We start from the raw sequence: 19,471 nt of genomic DNA on the forward strand, positions 1-19,471 counted from the left end.
AAAAGACCAAAAAAAAAAAAAACACAAATAAATCTCAAATTCAATTAATGATTTCTCTGATTTTTTAACACTGACAAAGAAAAACTTGATTTTAAATCGACAAATTAATATAAATGTCATAAACAAGCCTGATTTAAAGGATTCTTTAATTGCATTTCATATTTTTTTTAACACTGATGAATGCAAAGTCAAAACTTTTAAGTGAGTATAAAGATTTTATGTTTTGTAAGAATTTGCATCAAAATTTGAATATCAAGATACATTTTGGTGTCATTCTATTGCAATAGCCTATTTCTTATCAAAAACAAGGCAATTAAGATACTTTAAATATATTTCAAATTTATGATCATAATTTTGAAACTCACAAATGTTACACTGTTATAATTCTTCAGCATGACTTTTATAACTGAAAGTCTTTGAAATCTTTTTTTAATTTAACTAAATTAAAAATCTTTTTTTTTTAATTTCAATTTGATGTTTCCCATATAGAATACCAGATTTCATTATCTTAAACTTAGTTTCTGAATTCTGATAGGTCTTGATTAAAGAATACAAACTGGATATTACAAAATAAATACAATATAGGAACTTTCAGAATAAAAGGTATAAAATAAGACTCAGAAATTAAAAGTATGAGATATTTTTTATCACAAAATCATGAAGCATAAATCTTGAACACTATTACACAGCATGTAATTAAATCTCGAATTATTGAATGTACATGCTTTATAGGTTAACATATTAATCTGCTTTTTGACACCTGTTGACCATATTTAAGGTATTTACTTTAAAAAAATATTTTACCAAAGAGTAAACCAAAAACCTATTTATGTTTTTTAAATGAGCATGATCAAAGTCAGTGTCTGGGTGAATGAGCATTTTTAAAGCAATGGAGGGGTATGACTGAATCATGATTGAAATTAAAATTTTAATCTGTGAAATCAATACTTTTCTAATCATAATTTAAAACTATATTTGTATATATCAGGTAAAAACGGGCTTTGGTTTTATAAATATTTCCTTTCTTTTGTCAAATTCTTATAAAATTTTCATGTTTATAACTTTGTTGTTAGTGACAGGTATCAAAACCAAGACAATACAAGATATGCATATAACTACATCAAATATGAACCTACCTTACCTATCTGAAGGAACCTATTTATTGCTAATTGATCTGTTATCTTGAACCCTAGATGTCTTCATTTGATCTTCATGTAATTGTTACGGAAGTCCCTATTATATGATATTCAGCAGAAGCTCTACGATCTTGGTGATGAATTATCCCTACAGACTACTGAGGTCCTGTTCTGAGCATTGAGGGCTTTGTACCCTTCTAGAGGAGTTTTTGAAATCTCACGTTATGTACAAAGCCCAAATCCCAATGTTAATTAGTATCACACACAAATCTAAAGTTTATTCAACAAATTGAGGTAAAATAAATCCCATCAGAGTTATCAGAAGTGAATCAACATTTACTACCCTATTAAAGCAGCATTAATTATTCAGGAACTGTAAAGAATTAGCTGCTTTAGTTTCCTGACATTTACATGATTTACAGATATAATTCTGTTTACACAAATTCTCGTTTTTCATCACCATATATATGCTATTGAATGTACAATTACCAATATTGGAATACAAGAAAGCATTATCTGAATCAGCAGTTTAAGTTCTTCTAGGATTACATTTTTTGGACGAATCTTCATAGATATATCTTCAAATGTTTCTATTTGTAATACCAATATCATAAAGTAGAATGCATTTTTCTGAACTTAATTTTGAATATTTTTTATGTACCATGTGTTACTCCACTGCTCACAAAAAAATGCAGAAGAGTTCCCAAAAAGACTGCTTTTTCTTAGCCTTATGTTTATGTGCATGTAACAAATCTGGAACCATGTTAGTGGTTTTATTTTTATGTCAGAAGTGATTTTTCATATGAGAATGTGAAACCTTTTCATTACAATGTCACCAAAGATCTAGCGCTTCTCCATGTTACATTTGAATGAATTTCAATTTTAATGAGGTTGTTGATAGATTTATTTAAGTACAACAATGTTGGGAGCTTTTTGTTTTATATGACCGCTCCATTTGAGTTCATAAAAAAATATTCCAGTCATTGTGCAATCACTTCATGGAATTAATATTCTCCCTTGGATAGGAACCACTTTTGCACCCTTTTTTATATTTGTGTGAAACAAACTGAAAACATTCTAATTTTACAAAATTAATTAGCACTAAGACAACTTGCGATCAGTGGAGCAAAATCTTAAGGAAACATAATTAGCATATATGTATTTTGAACAGTTGTAAGCTGTTTACTTTTTACGATTTACTTAATATTTACTTAATTATTTCATTTTTGATTCAATATTGCGTAGACCTACATGTAAATATGTCACCTCCAACGTCCAAGGTTTTGTCATACTTTAAATGAAATGCCGACTCAAAAATGGTGAAATGCAAATCGATTTATGTATGGTACGAGTAACGCGCTTAATCATCTCAAGTTGAAACATTCCACATTATTTTCTGAGACACCAGAGAAAATGAAACAATCGACAGTTTCAGACATTGTCAATTCGACGAGATCAAGAAGATTTTCATCTTCTCAATCTAAAGTTATTACAAACTTCATAGTAGATACGGTAGAATCGAATTATTAAAAGTAAAACTTCACCAGAAATGGTCAAAGCATAGCCATGCCCAAGAATAAATTTCAATTTATCGTATCATAAATACGTAGGGTACTATTGATAATGCCTTTTAACACCAACTTAACTACCGGTTAATTGGTCAAAAGATTATCTGAGTAACTGGTAAGGCATCAATAGAAAATACCCTAAATTCAGAATGGCTGGATAGAGCAACTGATCAGAGTATGTTTAAATCTATATCTGACATGGTTAATGCCAAGACATGTAATGTCCACTTCAGTAACCAAACAGATGTACTGGACCCATTAATCAAATGTTTTTGATGATCTAATGAACCCTTTAGTTTAAAATAATCATTGATATATTATGTGCCTCTGACCAATGAACCTAAATTATATCTGACAAAAGTCACTTGAGGGTTAAATGAACATCATTGTCATTCATATTTCCAAAACAAACTGGAATTAACAAGGGGATTGTAATGGTGAAATATAGGCTTCATAATACAATAGGTACCAAAGAGGCTATCTAGACCTCAAAAAGTCATTCAAGCCTCAATTATAAGTCAAAGTGACCTCAATGAAAAGGATCTGTATGAGGTAGGTTTATAAGTGCCAAACATGCAGCTGAACTTTTGGGGCTTAACAAGTGGAGTGTAGAGGTGCGTTCATAAACACGCTTAAGAAACTAAAACACTAACAATACACTGAAAGAATTAGAAACAACAGAAAGATAGTCCCAGTGCATCAAATAAAACAACTGAAAAACCACATTTAAATATAAATATTTATAATATAAAAAAAAGTACCCCAGAAAAATCCCTGAAACACAGACAGCAATATCTCTACTTTGTCTTAATTGAAAGTAATCAGTGCTAATCAGTGCTGGGCATAAAATTACAAAGGAATACAATCTAACACTGAAAAAATATGGATACTTCTAAAATATTTTTAATTGATGACAGTAAACTATTAACAGATGGTTGACATGATCATTAAAAAAGTTGTAACTTTCTGTTACGAGACACACAACATTTATCACAGGATAATACATTAAAACTGACAATCAGATTGTCAGGTATTGGCAATTTTTACACAGGTATATAAATCCATAGTGTTTTGATATCCTACAGCTACTCTATGAATATCAGTCTTAAATACGTTGAAATAGACCAAATGTTGAATATATAATCCTTGTATTTATGGCATTGAAGATGTTCACTATTATCTCTTAGCATCTACCTAACACTGGGATGCCTATGGACACTTGCTGAACAACATAGTCATCGCCTAAAATGGGGATGCTTATGAAATCTAGTTGAATACTGTAGTCATCACCTAATATGATAATATTAATGAGCACATGTTGAATATCCTAATCCTTGCCTAACAAGGGGATGCCTACAGTGGTTGTGTCCTACTTCTTGCCTAGTCTCTATATACCTGCCTAATGTAATCAAGAGTAAATATTATTAATGAATGCAATAATTATACTGACATTTTTAATTTACAGTGAATTATAAAACACTAAACCATCATAAGTTATTTGGACATTTGAAACCAAGTCTTATTTTACACAAGACAATTTCAGTCTTCATGCTTAACAGCATACATTTAACAACATTTAATATTTCTAGATTATTTAATGTTCATTTTGTCTAAGCATTGAGTTGGATCAAAAGAAAAATGTTTCAGGTTTTTTCCCTTCAAGCCATGTTGTGCTATACAATATAAGCAACATTTTTGTTTATGATTATTAATTTCCCCTACCTACCTAGCTAGCTAAAGTTTAATATGAAACCTGAAACACATATTCTTTTTTAAAGTTGAATCAAATTCAAATATTAAAAAAATTCTATTGTGCCTCCTTTTTAATCCCATGCTGTATATAATTATTTGTATGTTTTAAATGATGAATTACTATAACTTTAATATCTAGGGATTCTAAGTCAATACAAAACATCTATTAGAACAGTTCTTGTTTCCAGCCAATTAAAAGTCAAACAGCTTGAAACTGATCATGTCATGACCATTGAACAAGGGTAACATACATAGCTATCATAACTAAGACAGTACCCTTCTTTTCTATGGTTATAGATTCATTCTTTTTGACAAAATCCTCATCCTTCATTATCTTCTGCAATTTTATTCTGCTTTTGATAAATTGCCATGCTAAAATTTCTCATCAGATGTGATTATGTAATAATAAATGGGGAATGTGTCCATGGGACACAAATGATGCCCCCGCTTGCATATCATATAAAGTTATAAAGGGACATAACTGAAAAAGGTAAAAGTGACACTACCCAAATTTGTACTTGATCTGAGTTTTGTGGTAATAAGTATTGTGTATAAGTTTCATAACATTAGGTTGAGGCTAACTTAAGTAAAGAGAACAGAAACGAAAAAGTAAAGTGGCATAACTCTAGGACAGTAAAATTGACACCCCAAAATTAAAAATTTGATCTGAGTTTTGTAGTAATAAGCATTGTGTATAAGTTTCATAACATTTGGTTGAGGCTAACTTAAGAGAACAGAAACGAAAAATTCAGCAATTTTTCCATTTGTAAAGTGGCATAACTCTAGAATGGTTAAAGTGATCCACCAAAATTCAAACTTGATCAGTGTTTTGTGGTATTTAGCATTGTGTATAAGTTTCATAACATTTGGTTGAGGCAGACTAAAGTTAGAGAATGGAAACCAACTTTTGGACGTACAGATGGACAAGGGTAAAACTTAATGCCCCCTCTGTGATGTCGGGGGCATTAAAAAATTTTAAAACTGCACATTAACTTTTTTAAAATAGGTTTGTCTGTAGTACAGGTCAAATATAGTTGCTTAATACAATTGTTTTGACAAACAGTATTAAATGTATCCCCTTCTTTCATTTTAAACAATCCCTGATTATTGTCTTTAACCTGAGACATTACCTAAAAATTGTTGAGTATGATTTATCTGTTGTAACCGCCTCTACCTCTTCCTCCACCTGTAATGAAAAAGTTGGTGTAAAAAAGAACAAAAATAAATACCTGCGTCTGTTTTCACAAAAAATCTTTGAAGAAATAACACTCATAAATCATGTAGATTCAAAATAATTAACCATCAATATTTACCCTAAGGTTTTTGTTTTGTGAGAGCCACATTACTATTTATTCATTCATAACATGCATGTATGTGTGTGCGAGTCTATAGAATTAATAATTTCACTGAATAATGATAATGCTTCCAAAAACATAATTATTACTCTGATAAGGTCCTCCTCCTCCGCCTCCTCGTTTGTTACCATACTGTCCCCTCATTGGTCCTCCACCAGAATTCCCTGTGTAACTTTGTCCAAACTGTTGATTATAGTCACCTCCCCCTGTAATATAATACGCAATACATTAAATAAATGTGTATTTTGTTTACCTGTTGGCAAATTAAAATGGCTGTTAAAACTGTTTGAAACAAACCACTTGTTACAAATTTGAGAAGACTGTCAAGTCTGTTTACTCTGTTATTGTAATGAGTTGACTGGTCATTCCAGCGATGCACAGTTTTGACATAACTATTGATGTCTTGTGTGCATACCTTGTCCACCTCCATATCCACCACCATATCCACCCGCACTGTATCCACCATCACTGTAACCTTGGTTATATGTACTACTTTGGTTGTAACCACCACTACCATCGTCATAACCTCCACCATAACCACCGCCATAGCTCTGGTAGCCTCCTGCTAATAAAATACATACTTGTGCTTTTATCTTACTCAATGATATATTGATGGTAGGTCGTCCTTTGATGTAATCTGTATATTCTATTGGCTAAAACATGTCATGTATTGTGAAGTCAAAATGTTCATACCATATGAAAACTGGTTACTAATTAAAAGAACATGATTACATCAATATGTGAAGAATATTTTCAAATAGAAATAATTATATTGATAATAAACATGATAAAAATTTAATTAGGCTATAAAATAATATTTATTCATATTTTCGAATTAAATGCAAATTTTGTGAGTTTGATAAGAAAGCAACTGATACAGCACATTTTTAAGCACAGAGCACATAATTTAATAAAATGCTCCGCTGGGCGCAGCTTGATACGACCGCGGAGGTCGAACTCTGAACAGTTGGGGCAAGTATGGACACAACATTCAAGCTTGATACAGCACTGAATTTGGATTGTGATTAAATATTTGACACAGCATAGGTTTCTGACACAGAATGAATGTGGTCTAAGAACTTAAAAAATTTTAATTTACCTATTCAAACCATATCATTATTATTTGCTTTTATATATAAATCAGAAATAACCAATTTAAAATGAAAAATGATAAAGAAAAAAAAAATCCCTCCCCCAAATTTTTTGAACCCCCTTATGATTCATCACCCCCAAACTCAATCCCAGCCTTCCCTTTGTGGTATGGTACCTTGCAGTACAATTTCAGAGAGATCCATACACTTGAACACAAGTTATTGTCTGGAAACTAGAATAAAATGCTCCGCAGGGCGCAGCTTGATACGACCGCAGAGGTCGAACCCTGAACAGTTGGGGGAAGTATGGACACAACATTCAAGCTTGATACAGCTTTGGATTTGGATTGTGATTAAATATTTGACACAGCATAGGTTTCTAACACAGATTGAATGTGGTCTAAGAACTTAAAAATTTTAAATTGGACATTCACCTATTATGGTCCAATATCCAAAATCTAAATACATGGTTAGATTCAGCATATCAAAGTACCCCAAGAATTCAATTTTTGATGAAATCAAACAAAGTTTAATTTTGGACCCTTTTGACCTCAATGTGGACAAAGTTGATAACGGGGCCCAAAAATCAAAAATCTAAATACATGGTTAGATTCAGCATATCAAAGAACCCCATATATTCAATTTTTGTTGAAATCAAACAAAGTTTAATTTTGGACCCCGATTTGGACCAACTTGAAAACTGGGCCCATAATCAAAAATCTAAATACATGTTTAGATTCAGCATATCAAAGAACCCTAAGAATTCAATTTTTGTTAAAATCAAACTAAGTTTAATTTTGGACCCTTTGGACCTTAATGTAGACCAATTTGAAAACGGAACCAAAAATTAAGAATCTAAATACACAGTTAGATTCGGCATATCAAAGAACCCCAATAATTCAATTTTTGATGAAATCAAACAAAGTTTAATTTTGGACCCTTTTGACCTCAATGTGGACAAAGTTGATAACGGGGCCCAAAAATCAAAAATCTAAATACATGGTTAGATTCAGCATATCAAAGAACCCCATATATTCAATTTTTGTTGAAATCAAACAAAGTTTAATTTTGGACCCCGATTTGGACCAACTTGAAAACTGGGCCCATAATCAAAAATCTAAATACATGTTTAGATTCAGCATATCAAAGAACACTAAGAATTCAATTTTTGTTAAAATCAAACTAAGTTTAATTTTGGACCCTTTGGACCTTAATGTAGACCAATTTGAAAACGGAACCAAAAATTAAGAATCTAAATACACGGTTAGATTCGGCATATCAAAGAACCCCAATAATTCAATTTTTGATGAAATCAAACAAAGTTTAATTTTGGACCCTTTTGACCTCAATGTGGACAAAGTTGATAACGGGGCCCAAAAATCAAAAAATCTAAATACATGGTTAGATTCAGCATATCAAAGAACCCCATATATTCAATTTTTGTTGAAATCAAACAAAGTTTAATTTTGGACCCCGATTTGGACCAACTTGAAAACTGGGCCCATAATCAAAAATCTAAATACATGTTTAGATTCAGCATATCAAAGAACCCTAAGAATTCAATTTTTGTTAAAATCAAACTAAGTTTAATTTTGGACCCTTTGGACCTTAATGTAGACCAATTTGAAAACGGAACCAAAAATTAAGAATCTAAATACACGGTTAGATTCGGCATATCAAAGAACCCCAATAATTCAATTTTTGATGAAATCAAACAAAGTTTAATTTTGGACCCTTTTGACCTCAATGTGGACAAAGTTGATAACGGGGCCCAAAAATCAAAAATCTAAATACATGGTTTGATTCAGCATATCAAAGAACCCCATATATTCAATTTTTGTTGAAATCAAACAAAGTTTAATTTTGGACCCCGATTTGGACCAACTTGAAAACTGGGCCCATAATCAAAAATCTAAATACATGTTTAGATTCAGCATATCAAAGAACCCTAAGAATTCAATTTTTGTTAAAATCAAACTAAGTTTAATTTTGGACCCTTTGGACCTTAATGTAGACCAATTTGAAAACGGAACCAAAATTTAAGAATCTAAATACACAGTTAGATTCGGCATATCAAAGAACCCCAATAATTCAATTTTTGATGAAATCAAACAAAGTTTAATTTTGGACCCTTTGGACCTCAATGTGGACCAATTTAAAAACGGGGCCCAAAATCCAAAAACTAAATACACGGTTAGATTCAGCATATTAAAGAACCCCATGAAATCAAGAATAAAACCCCATTGAAATTGGTCAAGAAATAAGCAATTTATAGGAAGTATCTTCTTTTGCACAATCCTGTGCTATTAAATATTTCTTGCTATTGCGCAATACTGTACAATTGACAATTTCTTGCTATTGCGCAATATTGTGCTATTGGATATTTCTTGCTATTGCGCAATACTGTGCAATTGAAGATTTCTTGCTATTGCGCAATACTGTGCAATTGAAGATTTCTTGCTATTGTGCAATACTGTGCAATTGAAAATTTCTTGCTATTGCACAATACTTATTATATAATAATTTACACATCCTGTTTGGTGTGTATCTCCTACCATATCATTATTATTTGATTTTAAATATAAATCAGAAATAACCAACTTAAAATGGAAAATTTTAAAAGAAACAGAAAAGGAAAAAAAGAAAAAAAAGGAAAAAAAAATAAATCCCCCCCCTAAAATTTTTTGAACCCCCATTATGATTCATCACCCCCAAACTCAATCCCAGCCTTCCCTTTGTGGTATGGTACCTTGCAGTACAATTTCAGAGAGATCCATACACTTGAACACAAGTTATTGTCTGGAAACTAGAAAAAAATGTGTTTTTTGGCCCCTTTTTGGCCCCAAATTCCTAAACGATTAGGGCAATTACCCCCAAACTCAAACCCAGCTTTCCCTTTGTGATATGGAACCTTGTAGTACAATTTCAGAAAGATCCATACACTTACACACAAGTTATTGTCATGAAACTAGAAAAATGCTTGTTTTTTGCCCCTTTTTTGGCCCCTAATTCCTAAAATTTGGAGGCAATTACCCCCAAAATCAATCCCAGCATTCCTTTAGTGATATGGAACCTTGTGGTACAATGTCAGAGAGATCCATACACTAACACACAAGTTATGTCTGGAAGTTACAAATATGCTTATTTTTGGCCCCTTTTTCCTTTACTGTTATTACCATAACCCCCAAAATCAATCCCAACCTTCCTTTTGTGGTATTGAACCTTGTGGTAAAATTTCATAAAGATCCATTCACTTAAACTAAAGTTAGAGTGCGAAAACCAATGTGTCTTCGGACGACGCCAGACGACGACGACGACGACGCCGGACGACGCCAACGTCATACCAATATACGACCACAAAAATTTTTTTGCGGTCGTATAAAAATGCTTGTTTTTAGGCCCCAAATTCCTAAACGTTTAGGGCAATTACCCCCAAACTCAAACCCAGCTTTCCCTTTGTGATATGGGACCTTGTAGTACAATTTCATAAAGATCCATACACTCACACACAAGTTATTGTCCTGAAACTAGAAAAATGCTTGTTTTTTGCCCCTTTTTTACCCCTAATTCCTAAAATTTTGAGGCAATTACCCCCAAAATCAATCCCAGCCTTCCCTTTGTGGTATGGTACCTTGCAGTACAATTTCAGAGAGATCCATACACTTGAACACAAGCAATTGTCTGGAAACTAGAAAAATGCTTATTTTTGGCCCCTTTTTGGCCCCTAATTCCTAAACGTTTTGAGCAATTACCCCAAACTAAATTCTAGCTTTCCCTTTGTGATATGGAACCTTTTAGTACAATTTAAGAAAGATTCATACACTTACACACAAATTATTATCATGAAACTAGAAAAATGCTTGTTTTTTGCCCCTTTTTTGGCCCCTACTTCCTAAAATTTTGAGGCAATTACCCCCAAAATCAATCCCAGCATTCCCTTTGTGATATGGAACTTTGTGGTACAATGTCAGAGAGATCCATACACTTACACACAAGTTATGTCTGGAAGTTACAAAAATGCATATTTTTGGCCCCTAATTCCTTAACTGTTGGTACCATAACCCCCAAAATCAATCCCAACCTTCCTTTTGTGGTATTGAACCTTATGGTAAAATTTCATAGAGATCCATTCACTTAAACTAAAGTTAAGAGTTAGAAAACCAATGTGTCTTCGGACGACGCCGACAACGCCAACGTCATACCAATATACGACCGCAAAAATTTTGGGGTCGTATAAAAAGTACTATATTACATGCATTCAGATTGCTTATATAGCCTCAATTTTTCAACCAATATTTTATCTGGAATTGTTTTCTTTATACTGAATCAATAACATTTACAACTAGAGCATTTGAACAAATCAACAGAATGTGTTATAATATCATATGTCATTTTATTTTGCTTTATAATGGTTCCTTTAGTTTGTCAGAGCACCACTTATATGACCAAATAAAATTACCTTGACCTCCATATCCACCACTTTGACCTCCATATCCACCACCTTGACCTCCCCTACCTGAAAATAAACATGAAATTAAAGCATTGTAATTAGTAAACAGAAAAATATTGGCATAAAATTTGAAAGATTCACATCATACTGAACATGTTTACTGAACTTCAAGTTGATTTGACCATCCTATATTGTAAACTACATTAACCTAATATTTTAACTGGACACATGACAAATGATAAGACTGACAGACGCATGGACCAGAAAACAATATGCCCCCTTACTATCGAAGGCAGGGCATAAAAAGGACAACATAACAAGATAAGGAAAACCTGTTCCGAAGGATGGAAACATAAGAGATTTATTTTGTTTTACCTAATAAAAATCTCTCATCTATTTCTCAACATCAAATAATGGGGTGGATTTTTCTCAGCTTCAAATTCAATCATTTAATATCTGAAGTGAAACATTTATGTTTGGTCGTTTTCTTTGAATTAATGTTACCTGGATATTTTTGAAAGACAAATGTATTCGTTCAAAGAGTTTGATATATCTGAGGGGGAAAGATGATGTATTCACTTTTTTGGGGTCAAGAACCAATAAAAAAAGCAAGACCCTTGACTGTAGCAAATATGTTATTTGGAAACTATTGAGATATAGGAGTTCCTGTCTCAAGTCAGGAGCCAATAATTCAGTGGTTGCAGTTGGTAGCTGTATATTATATATTTGTTTTTTGTTTATTATTTTGTATATAAATCAGGCAGTTAGTACTCTTGTTTTGAATTGTTTGTCATTTTGTTTCCACATGTGACATTTCTAAGGGACATAACTGATCAGAAAACTACCAAATGAAACAATCCTTCTTACCTCCTCTGCCGCCACCTCTTCCCCCACCACGACCCCCTCCTTCACCATCCTTTTTCTTTGCCTTTTTTACTTCCACACTTTTCCCAGATAGAGTAAAATATTTCATCACTATAAATAACAATGTTTCAGTTGTGAAGTAAATCTTTATAACCTATTTGCCTACTCAGACAAAAGAAAGTGCTATATATTATATGAATATGTACTCTCAATGATAGATAGGTAATCAAACCAAGTTTGGTACAAATTATACATATTTTTCAATGATGACAGTTTCAGTCTATCATTAGCTGTGGTGACATTGACCTTTGATCTAATGACCCCAAAATATTTGAGGGTCTTCCTCACCTCATTGGCCATTATCTATCCAACTAAAGTACAGGTTGACATATTGTTCAAAAGATTAAATCAAGAAACCAAAATTTTGACCAAATTACTGTCTATCACTAGCTGCTGTTTCTTTTACAAATTTAACTTAGAATACAATAGCGGTTTTCCTCACCCCATGTGGCATTTATGGCATACAAAGTTGGAACAGATACTGTGTAGTGATTAAAAAATGTTGTCTGCAAACTGATACCGTATAGGGGGTTATTTTCGCGGGGTGTAAATTTTCGCTTATTTTTCGCAGATAGAACAAAATTGCTAAAATAAATTCCGCCAATTTAAAAGGGCACATGCAAAGGTATTGATAAAAGTTTTAAATCCGCCAAAATAATAACCACCAAAATTTTTCATATACCTTATTCAATGAAAATTGCGAAATTTCTCACCCGCGAAAATAACCCTCTATACGGTATGTTGATGTAAAGACAGATGGACTCCTAACATTCAGCATATTATAAGCCAAGCTGGACTTTGTTGCAAATTGTCTAAAAAATGCATTATTACTTAGCCTCTATATCAGTTATCATCACAATATTATTCACACAAGATATCACTTTATGATCAGAACCAGATATACTATGTAATCATACTAACAAACACATTTATCAACAGGATCATAATCCTCAAATTCTATGAAGGCAAATCCTTTGAGTTTGCCTGTTGCTTTGTCTACTGGTACATTTACTTCCTTAATAGATCCGTATTGTTCAAATACATCACGCAGATCTTGTTCATCAGTGCCATCTTTCATCCCTCCAATAAAAAGTTTTTTACATGTCTGCTGTACGTCTGGGTCATTGGAGTCCTATAAAAACAAAATAACAAGTCATCATTCGGAACAATTCACTAATACAATCTGAAAATAACAATAAGTAAAGTATGTATTTACTTATATTATGTGTATTATCACTCACCTGGTATCTTAAGCTTAATCCAAGATTGCTACCATGTCTTCCACACTTTTTTGGACTTCCTGGGGCTGAGGGATGTCAGAGTGGAGTTTTGGACTTCCTGGGGCTGTGGGATGTCAGAGTGGAGTTTTGGACTTCCTGGGGCTGTGGGATGTCAGAGTGGAGTTTTGGACTTCCTGGGGCTGTTGGATGTCAGAGTGGAGTTTTGGACTTCCTGGGGCTGTTGGATGTCAGAGTGGAGTTTTGGACTTCCTGGGGCTGTGATATATGTCAGAATGGAGTTTTGGAGTTCCTGGGGCTATGGGATGTCAGAGTGGAGTTCATATAGAAAACATGGAATTGCAGACCCAGAATTGGAGTGACAAATATTTGTCTCAGAATCATTTTAGATCAATTTTCAGGTATAATCATACATCATTCTATTCCTTAATTAATTTTACTCCATGAATGTGTTTTCTTTCTTATTACTCATGTTTTTATTTCAAATGAATCATCTCCTGTAGCACAAATGAAAACTTTATTTCCACCAACCCACCATTTTCAACAACAAACTTTAACTTTAAACAAGATATTCCAACCTAGCACTATTTCCTGACAGTACTTGCTATCATGGGAGTTAATTTATACAAATAGGTGTGACATATATATATATGTTGGCTACCATTGAATACGATATAATTAATGAAGAAGTAGATATCCCTAATATAGACCATATGCATAAATTAACTTTTGCATATGATACATGTATATTGGATGAAGAGGCAAATCTCATTAAAATACAGTGAATGCAGGTCACCAGGATGGTATGCACAAATCAATTCAGAATTTGTATGTGCACTGAATGAAATAGCAGTCTTGTGAAAACTTGTTCACAGTGAAAGGATAAAGCAAGACAAGAGGGGACTGAAGGGAATGAATTCTTTATTTGTGCTACAGGATTTTACCTCTGGTGAACCCAATTTTTTTCTCTGTAAATTCTGACCAACTGTCTTTTTTATGAAGGTAACCATATGCATAAACACACATATTTGTTTTTTGGCCTAGTTATTCTACAAATGCACTTTTTAATATATAAGTATTTATGAAACATCTTATTCATTAAATGGAATAACATTAACCCTTTCGCCAACGAATCCCCGGTTAATAGGATTCACGCTTCAGACAGCTGATGATGAGTCCCCTTTTACCCGGGATCGGCATACCTCTTTTATATTTCCCACTGAAAAACATTGCGAACACATACATGTATGCTATCTTTATTTGTTTAGTGCCCGGATGAAAGTATAAACATGGCCACCGTTTGTTGAAAACTGTGTCAAAATCAAATGAAATTTACGGATTATACTGGAATTCGTAATAAGGGAACATTATTTCTGAAAGAATTTGGAAGAATTGAAAGCAGACTAGTATACTATTTTGACATAAAATGCCGTTTTATGTACAGAAACATTCGGAATGGACATCATTCGGTGTAAGGAATTTGTACAACCATGTAACCTCGTAAAAATATTCAAACTTTTGGGTTAAAAATTTACGATTTTGGGTCATATAGCATGAATAGACATGATAGATGAATTTCATGAATTTTATGTATTTCAATGCCGAAAAATTACCAGATCTATTTGATTTTTTTCTGACAAAAAATTATTTAAAATATAAAGGAAACTGTGTTCATGGAGCGAGTGAATAAAATAAAGACATAAATAACTACAGATAAGTTTTTATTGATATTCAATATGAAGTTGTCTCACTTGTGTCAGAATAGCTAGGGAAGGCATTGTCTTCTGTCAGGGTGGCTATCAGTGAAAGGGTTATGATTAATTGACAATATAGTAATCTAAGTATCAAAATTATTTGATCAAATGAATATCATCATGATCATTGTCAATTAATCTTCATATTAGCTGATGTAGTATGATGTGGAATTAGACAACTATCCATCTGCAAACAATTTACAAACAAAAATCTCACAAGAGAAAGATGTTATGGCATTTCAGTATATAACTTATATTTAATGTTTTTTAGATCAATTTTAGCTGTAAGTTTTTTTCCTCATTCATATATCTGCAGGGGAAGCTAAATGTATTTCTCCATTTAATTCTGAAGTACAAATGTATGATGAGACATGAATTTTGTTTGATAGTATATTACAAAACGTAAAATATAAAATATTGAGATGTGGTAGGATTGCACATGAAACGACTGTCCACGAGACTGAGAGTTCAAATGATGCATATTTACAAATGTAAGTAACAACATGTAAACATCTCTGTATGGCCTTCCATGTTTTAATATATGGTGTACTGTCTCATTTACATTTATTCAATATCTATTTTCTTAATAATACATTGCATTTACAAATTTCACAAAAAAACATTACACATACCTCTCTACGCATAGCTCTTTTAGTTTCGACTTCTCTTCCATCTAGTTTGTGTGGTCGACAATTCTGTGAATCATCCACATTTTGAGATTCTTTGAAAGTTACAAAACCAAAGCCCCTTGACCGCTTGCTCTGAGGATCTCTCATGACAACAACATCTACAATTTCTCCCCATTGTCCAAAATGTTCTTTGAGTCCTTCCTCATCTGTTTCGTAACTTAATCCACCAATAAATAATTTTCTAAATTGCTCCGACTCTGGATCTTCAGGTTCACCAAATTTCTTTCCTGATCCTCTTCTTCCCTAAACATTCACAAAAAAGTACAAAATTAGGAAAAGGGTTGTATTTTCATATACATTTAAAATTGTCTGGTGCCTAAGCAAAATTTCATGCGACTTTCCAAGTTGAGAGATCAGACATTATCCAGGGCATACATAGAATTAAAACATTTTTTTGAAAATTTTATTACTGATAGATCTTTAATTTTTACCAACTAACTGATTATTGATTCTGTCAAAATCTTAAAAAGGCAAACTAAAGTGAGTGAACAGAAACGAATATTTCAGCAATTTTGCCATTTCCATTTGTAAAGGGGCATAACTCCAGAACGGTAAAAGTGACATCACCAAAATTCAAACTTTATCTGTGTTTTGTGGTAATAAGCATTGTGTATAAGTTTCATAACATTTGGTTGAGGCAAACTAAAGTTAGAGAACAGAAATGAATATTTCTGCAATTTTTCCATTTGTAAAAGGGCATGATTCTAGAACGGTAAAAGTGACACCACCAAAGTTCAAACTTGATCTGTGTTTTGTGGTAATAAGCATTGTGTATAAGTTTCAAAACATTTGGTTGAGGCAAACTAAAGTTAGAGAACAGAAACGAATATTTCAGCAATTTTTCCATTTGTAAAAGGGCATAATTCTAGAGCTAAAAGTGACACCACCAAAATTTGAACTTGATCTGTGTTTTGTGTTAATAAGCATTGTGTATATGTTTCATAACATTTGGTTGAGGCAAACTAAAGTTAGAAAACGGAAACGAAAAGTTCAGCAATTTTGCCATTTGTAAAGGGGCATAACTCCAGAACGGTAAATGTGACACCACCAAAATTCGAACTTGATCTGTGTTTTGTGGTAATAAGCATTGTGTATATATGTTTCATAACATTTGGTTGAGGCAAACTTAAGTTAGAGATCGGAAACCAATTTTGGGACATACGAACGTACATGTACAGACAGACAAGGGTAAAAATTAATGCCCTATCTACTACGGCGAGACATAAAAATGCTATAATGATGCTTTACATAATGATCTAATACTTTCTTAACAGATTTTTCCCAGCAGTGGGAGTTTTATCCTGTAAAAACCAAGGTTTCATATTACAGATTTTATAATAAAATTTTACTGTTTGCGACCAAAATTTCACTGTTTTGGGGTGTAATAAAACTTAAAAGAAATTATTTTTTTTAACAAACTAGAGGTATGGTTCTTAAACAAGTGATTTTCATGTCATTATCCCAGATTCAGTACAAGGTCATCACCTGACATGACTGGTCATCATATTAACACAGAGGTTGGTTCTGATAATTTTAGCAACATAATTAGTCCCTGGATCATTATAATTAATATTTAAAGCTGCAATAAAATTATATCACTTAGTCTAGTGATTTATTTGTACTACTTATATAGGTGATTATTAAAGAAAAACAACACTTACTTCAAACAGAATCATTGACTTCTTAATCATTTATTTAAGTCATTCTCCTGACTGATTATTTCCAAGATATGAATAATGAATATTGTTATCATGATCAAAGACTAAGTCATTCGTCTCAAAGATTGTTAAAGAAAGACAGAAGATTCCAAACAGCTACATGTATCAAACTTGTCACAAGCTGTTACAATGTATCTTTATTTTTTTCATTTAAAATCTTCATTGTTTTCAGTTTCACTCCTACCAAGCTAACTACTTAGTACTTGTATTTTACTTTACACCAAACACATGAATATAATACCAAATTAGCTTTGTAAATACCAATTATGAATTAACAGCAATCTTACATAAATCACAATAGGCCATTTCTAGAATCATGTCTCACCGGAAAATATCGTCAATTTCGCACGCCTTTATGACGTTATTTACCACACAGAAGGCGCGCCTATATACCTGCTCTATTAAAGTTTCAAGCACTTTAAGAATCGTCATTCTGCAGGGTAGTTTAGAATTAATTTATGTTCTGTAAGTACGTAATCTTCATTCCCGTACCACTTAAGGGAGGCTGACGAAATTATCAGATTTTAATTTCCAAATATTTTGTGCAGTATAAGATCAAAATCTTTCACCCGTTTACTCAACATGTGTTGGAAGTAACGATGCCTACATTTTGGTCACATGGTGATGGAAATCACATGACAGATTCAACTAACTACGGTATCCCTGAACTGGCCTATTGTTAATAATTAATCACAAAAAAAGTATTTCATTAAAAAAAATACACGAATTTTTATTCATAAAAATATAAATATTTTGATATATTCTTCTAAAAGTAAAAAACATCAACCGGTATTTGAATTAAAATAGGATGCGAACGGACCCAGGGGCGAACGTGTACATGTAGGTTGCGAAGGTGTTTTGGGAGCGAACGGATCCGACACCCAAGGTTTATCAAACAACATGGCCGGTCAATAAAATTAACACACTTATGTCGTAATGACAGACCCTCGATTTATAGTTAACAAAGGAGATAAATTAGAGCCTTCTACTATATAGAATTATATCAAACACTTGGCAACCCTTAATACATAGTCATATCATAACAATATTTCAAATTTCGATTGTAGGCTCATCAAACCAAAGTGAAGAAAACCTGGTGATTATCTGACGATAACTGGTACAATACCAGTAATTCGAATATGGGATTAAAATCAAATCGAGCGAAAAAATTCATACTCCTCCTCTGCCTCTTCCTCCACCGTAATTTCCATAGTCCATGATGTATTTGTGAATTTCCTTTGTCACACGTGTGGATAAGTTATGTGCCGCTGAAAGCAAACGCAAAGAACCACGTGATTTGAATATGTCAACTCGTACCATATTCTTACCGGAATCAGGACAACTCGCACCACAAGCAAATGGGACCAAGACAACTCGGACCAATCTAAAAAACAACTCGAACCACATTTAAAGACAGCTCAGGCCAGTTTGAGAGACAACTCAGACGAGCTTCAAACACTTGTCAGAGCAGTGGCTCTTATACAATACAATACAATATTTTTATTGTCAATCAAGGACGCCCTAAGAGAGCAGTATCATGAATTACAAATAATTTATTACAATGATCATTATTAATTCTTAATGATATATGACAAAATATAGAATAGAGAAAAAATAAACACAAAAGAAAAAGCAAAACCCCAGATATGTATATATATATTTAACATATAGAAATGTTGAGGCATATATTCAACTGTTTATGGATATCATTAGTGCCATAAAATTCAAATTTGGCCTATGAATGATTCACTGGGTCAGTTAACCGGCATCATTTACTTTTTTTAACATATTATTAT

At 32.7% G+C, this 19,471-nt stretch overlaps 1 protein-coding gene across 4 annotated transcripts in view; it reads right to left on the bottom strand.

Moving 5' to 3' along the window:
- LOC127729074 (heterogeneous nuclear ribonucleoprotein 87F-like) overlaps window positions 1-18,983 on the bottom strand; it is a 30,105-nt gene extending 11,122 nt beyond the window's left edge. For 2 of the 4 annotated variants that reach the window (XR_007994491.1, XR_007994490.1), the window contains exons 1-8: window positions 18,852-18,983; window positions 15,901-16,200; window positions 13,198-13,408; window positions 12,220-12,327; window positions 11,362-11,418; window positions 6,227-6,376; window positions 5,901-6,017; window positions 5,587-5,642 (exon numbers count right to left, since the gene is read on the bottom strand). Coding sequence is in view for 2 of the 4 variants with exons in the window: in XM_052236728.1 (XP_052092688.1) it covers window positions 5,608-5,642; window positions 5,901-6,017; window positions 6,227-6,376; window positions 11,362-11,418; window positions 12,220-12,327; window positions 13,198-13,408; window positions 15,901-16,200; window positions 18,852-18,893 (1,020 nt within the window). In the remaining 2 variants the exon portion in view is untranslated. Of the gene's footprint in view, window positions 1-3,591; window positions 4,104-5,586; window positions 5,643-5,900; window positions 6,018-6,226; window positions 6,377-11,361; window positions 11,419-12,219; window positions 12,328-13,197; window positions 13,409-15,900; window positions 16,201-18,851 lie in introns of those variants that run through there. The other 2 variants (XM_052236729.1, XM_052236728.1) reach the window with 2 other exon arrangements.
- Between the last annotated feature and the right edge of the window lie 488 nt (window positions 18,984-19,471).

Source organism: Mytilus californianus, unplaced genomic scaffold (assembly GCF_021869535.1).
Source record: "Mytilus californianus isolate M0D057914Y unplaced genomic scaffold, xbMytCali1.0.p SCAF_2, whole genome shotgun sequence".
NCBI lineage: Eukaryota > Metazoa > Mollusca > Bivalvia > Mytilida > Mytilidae > Mytilus > Mytilus californianus.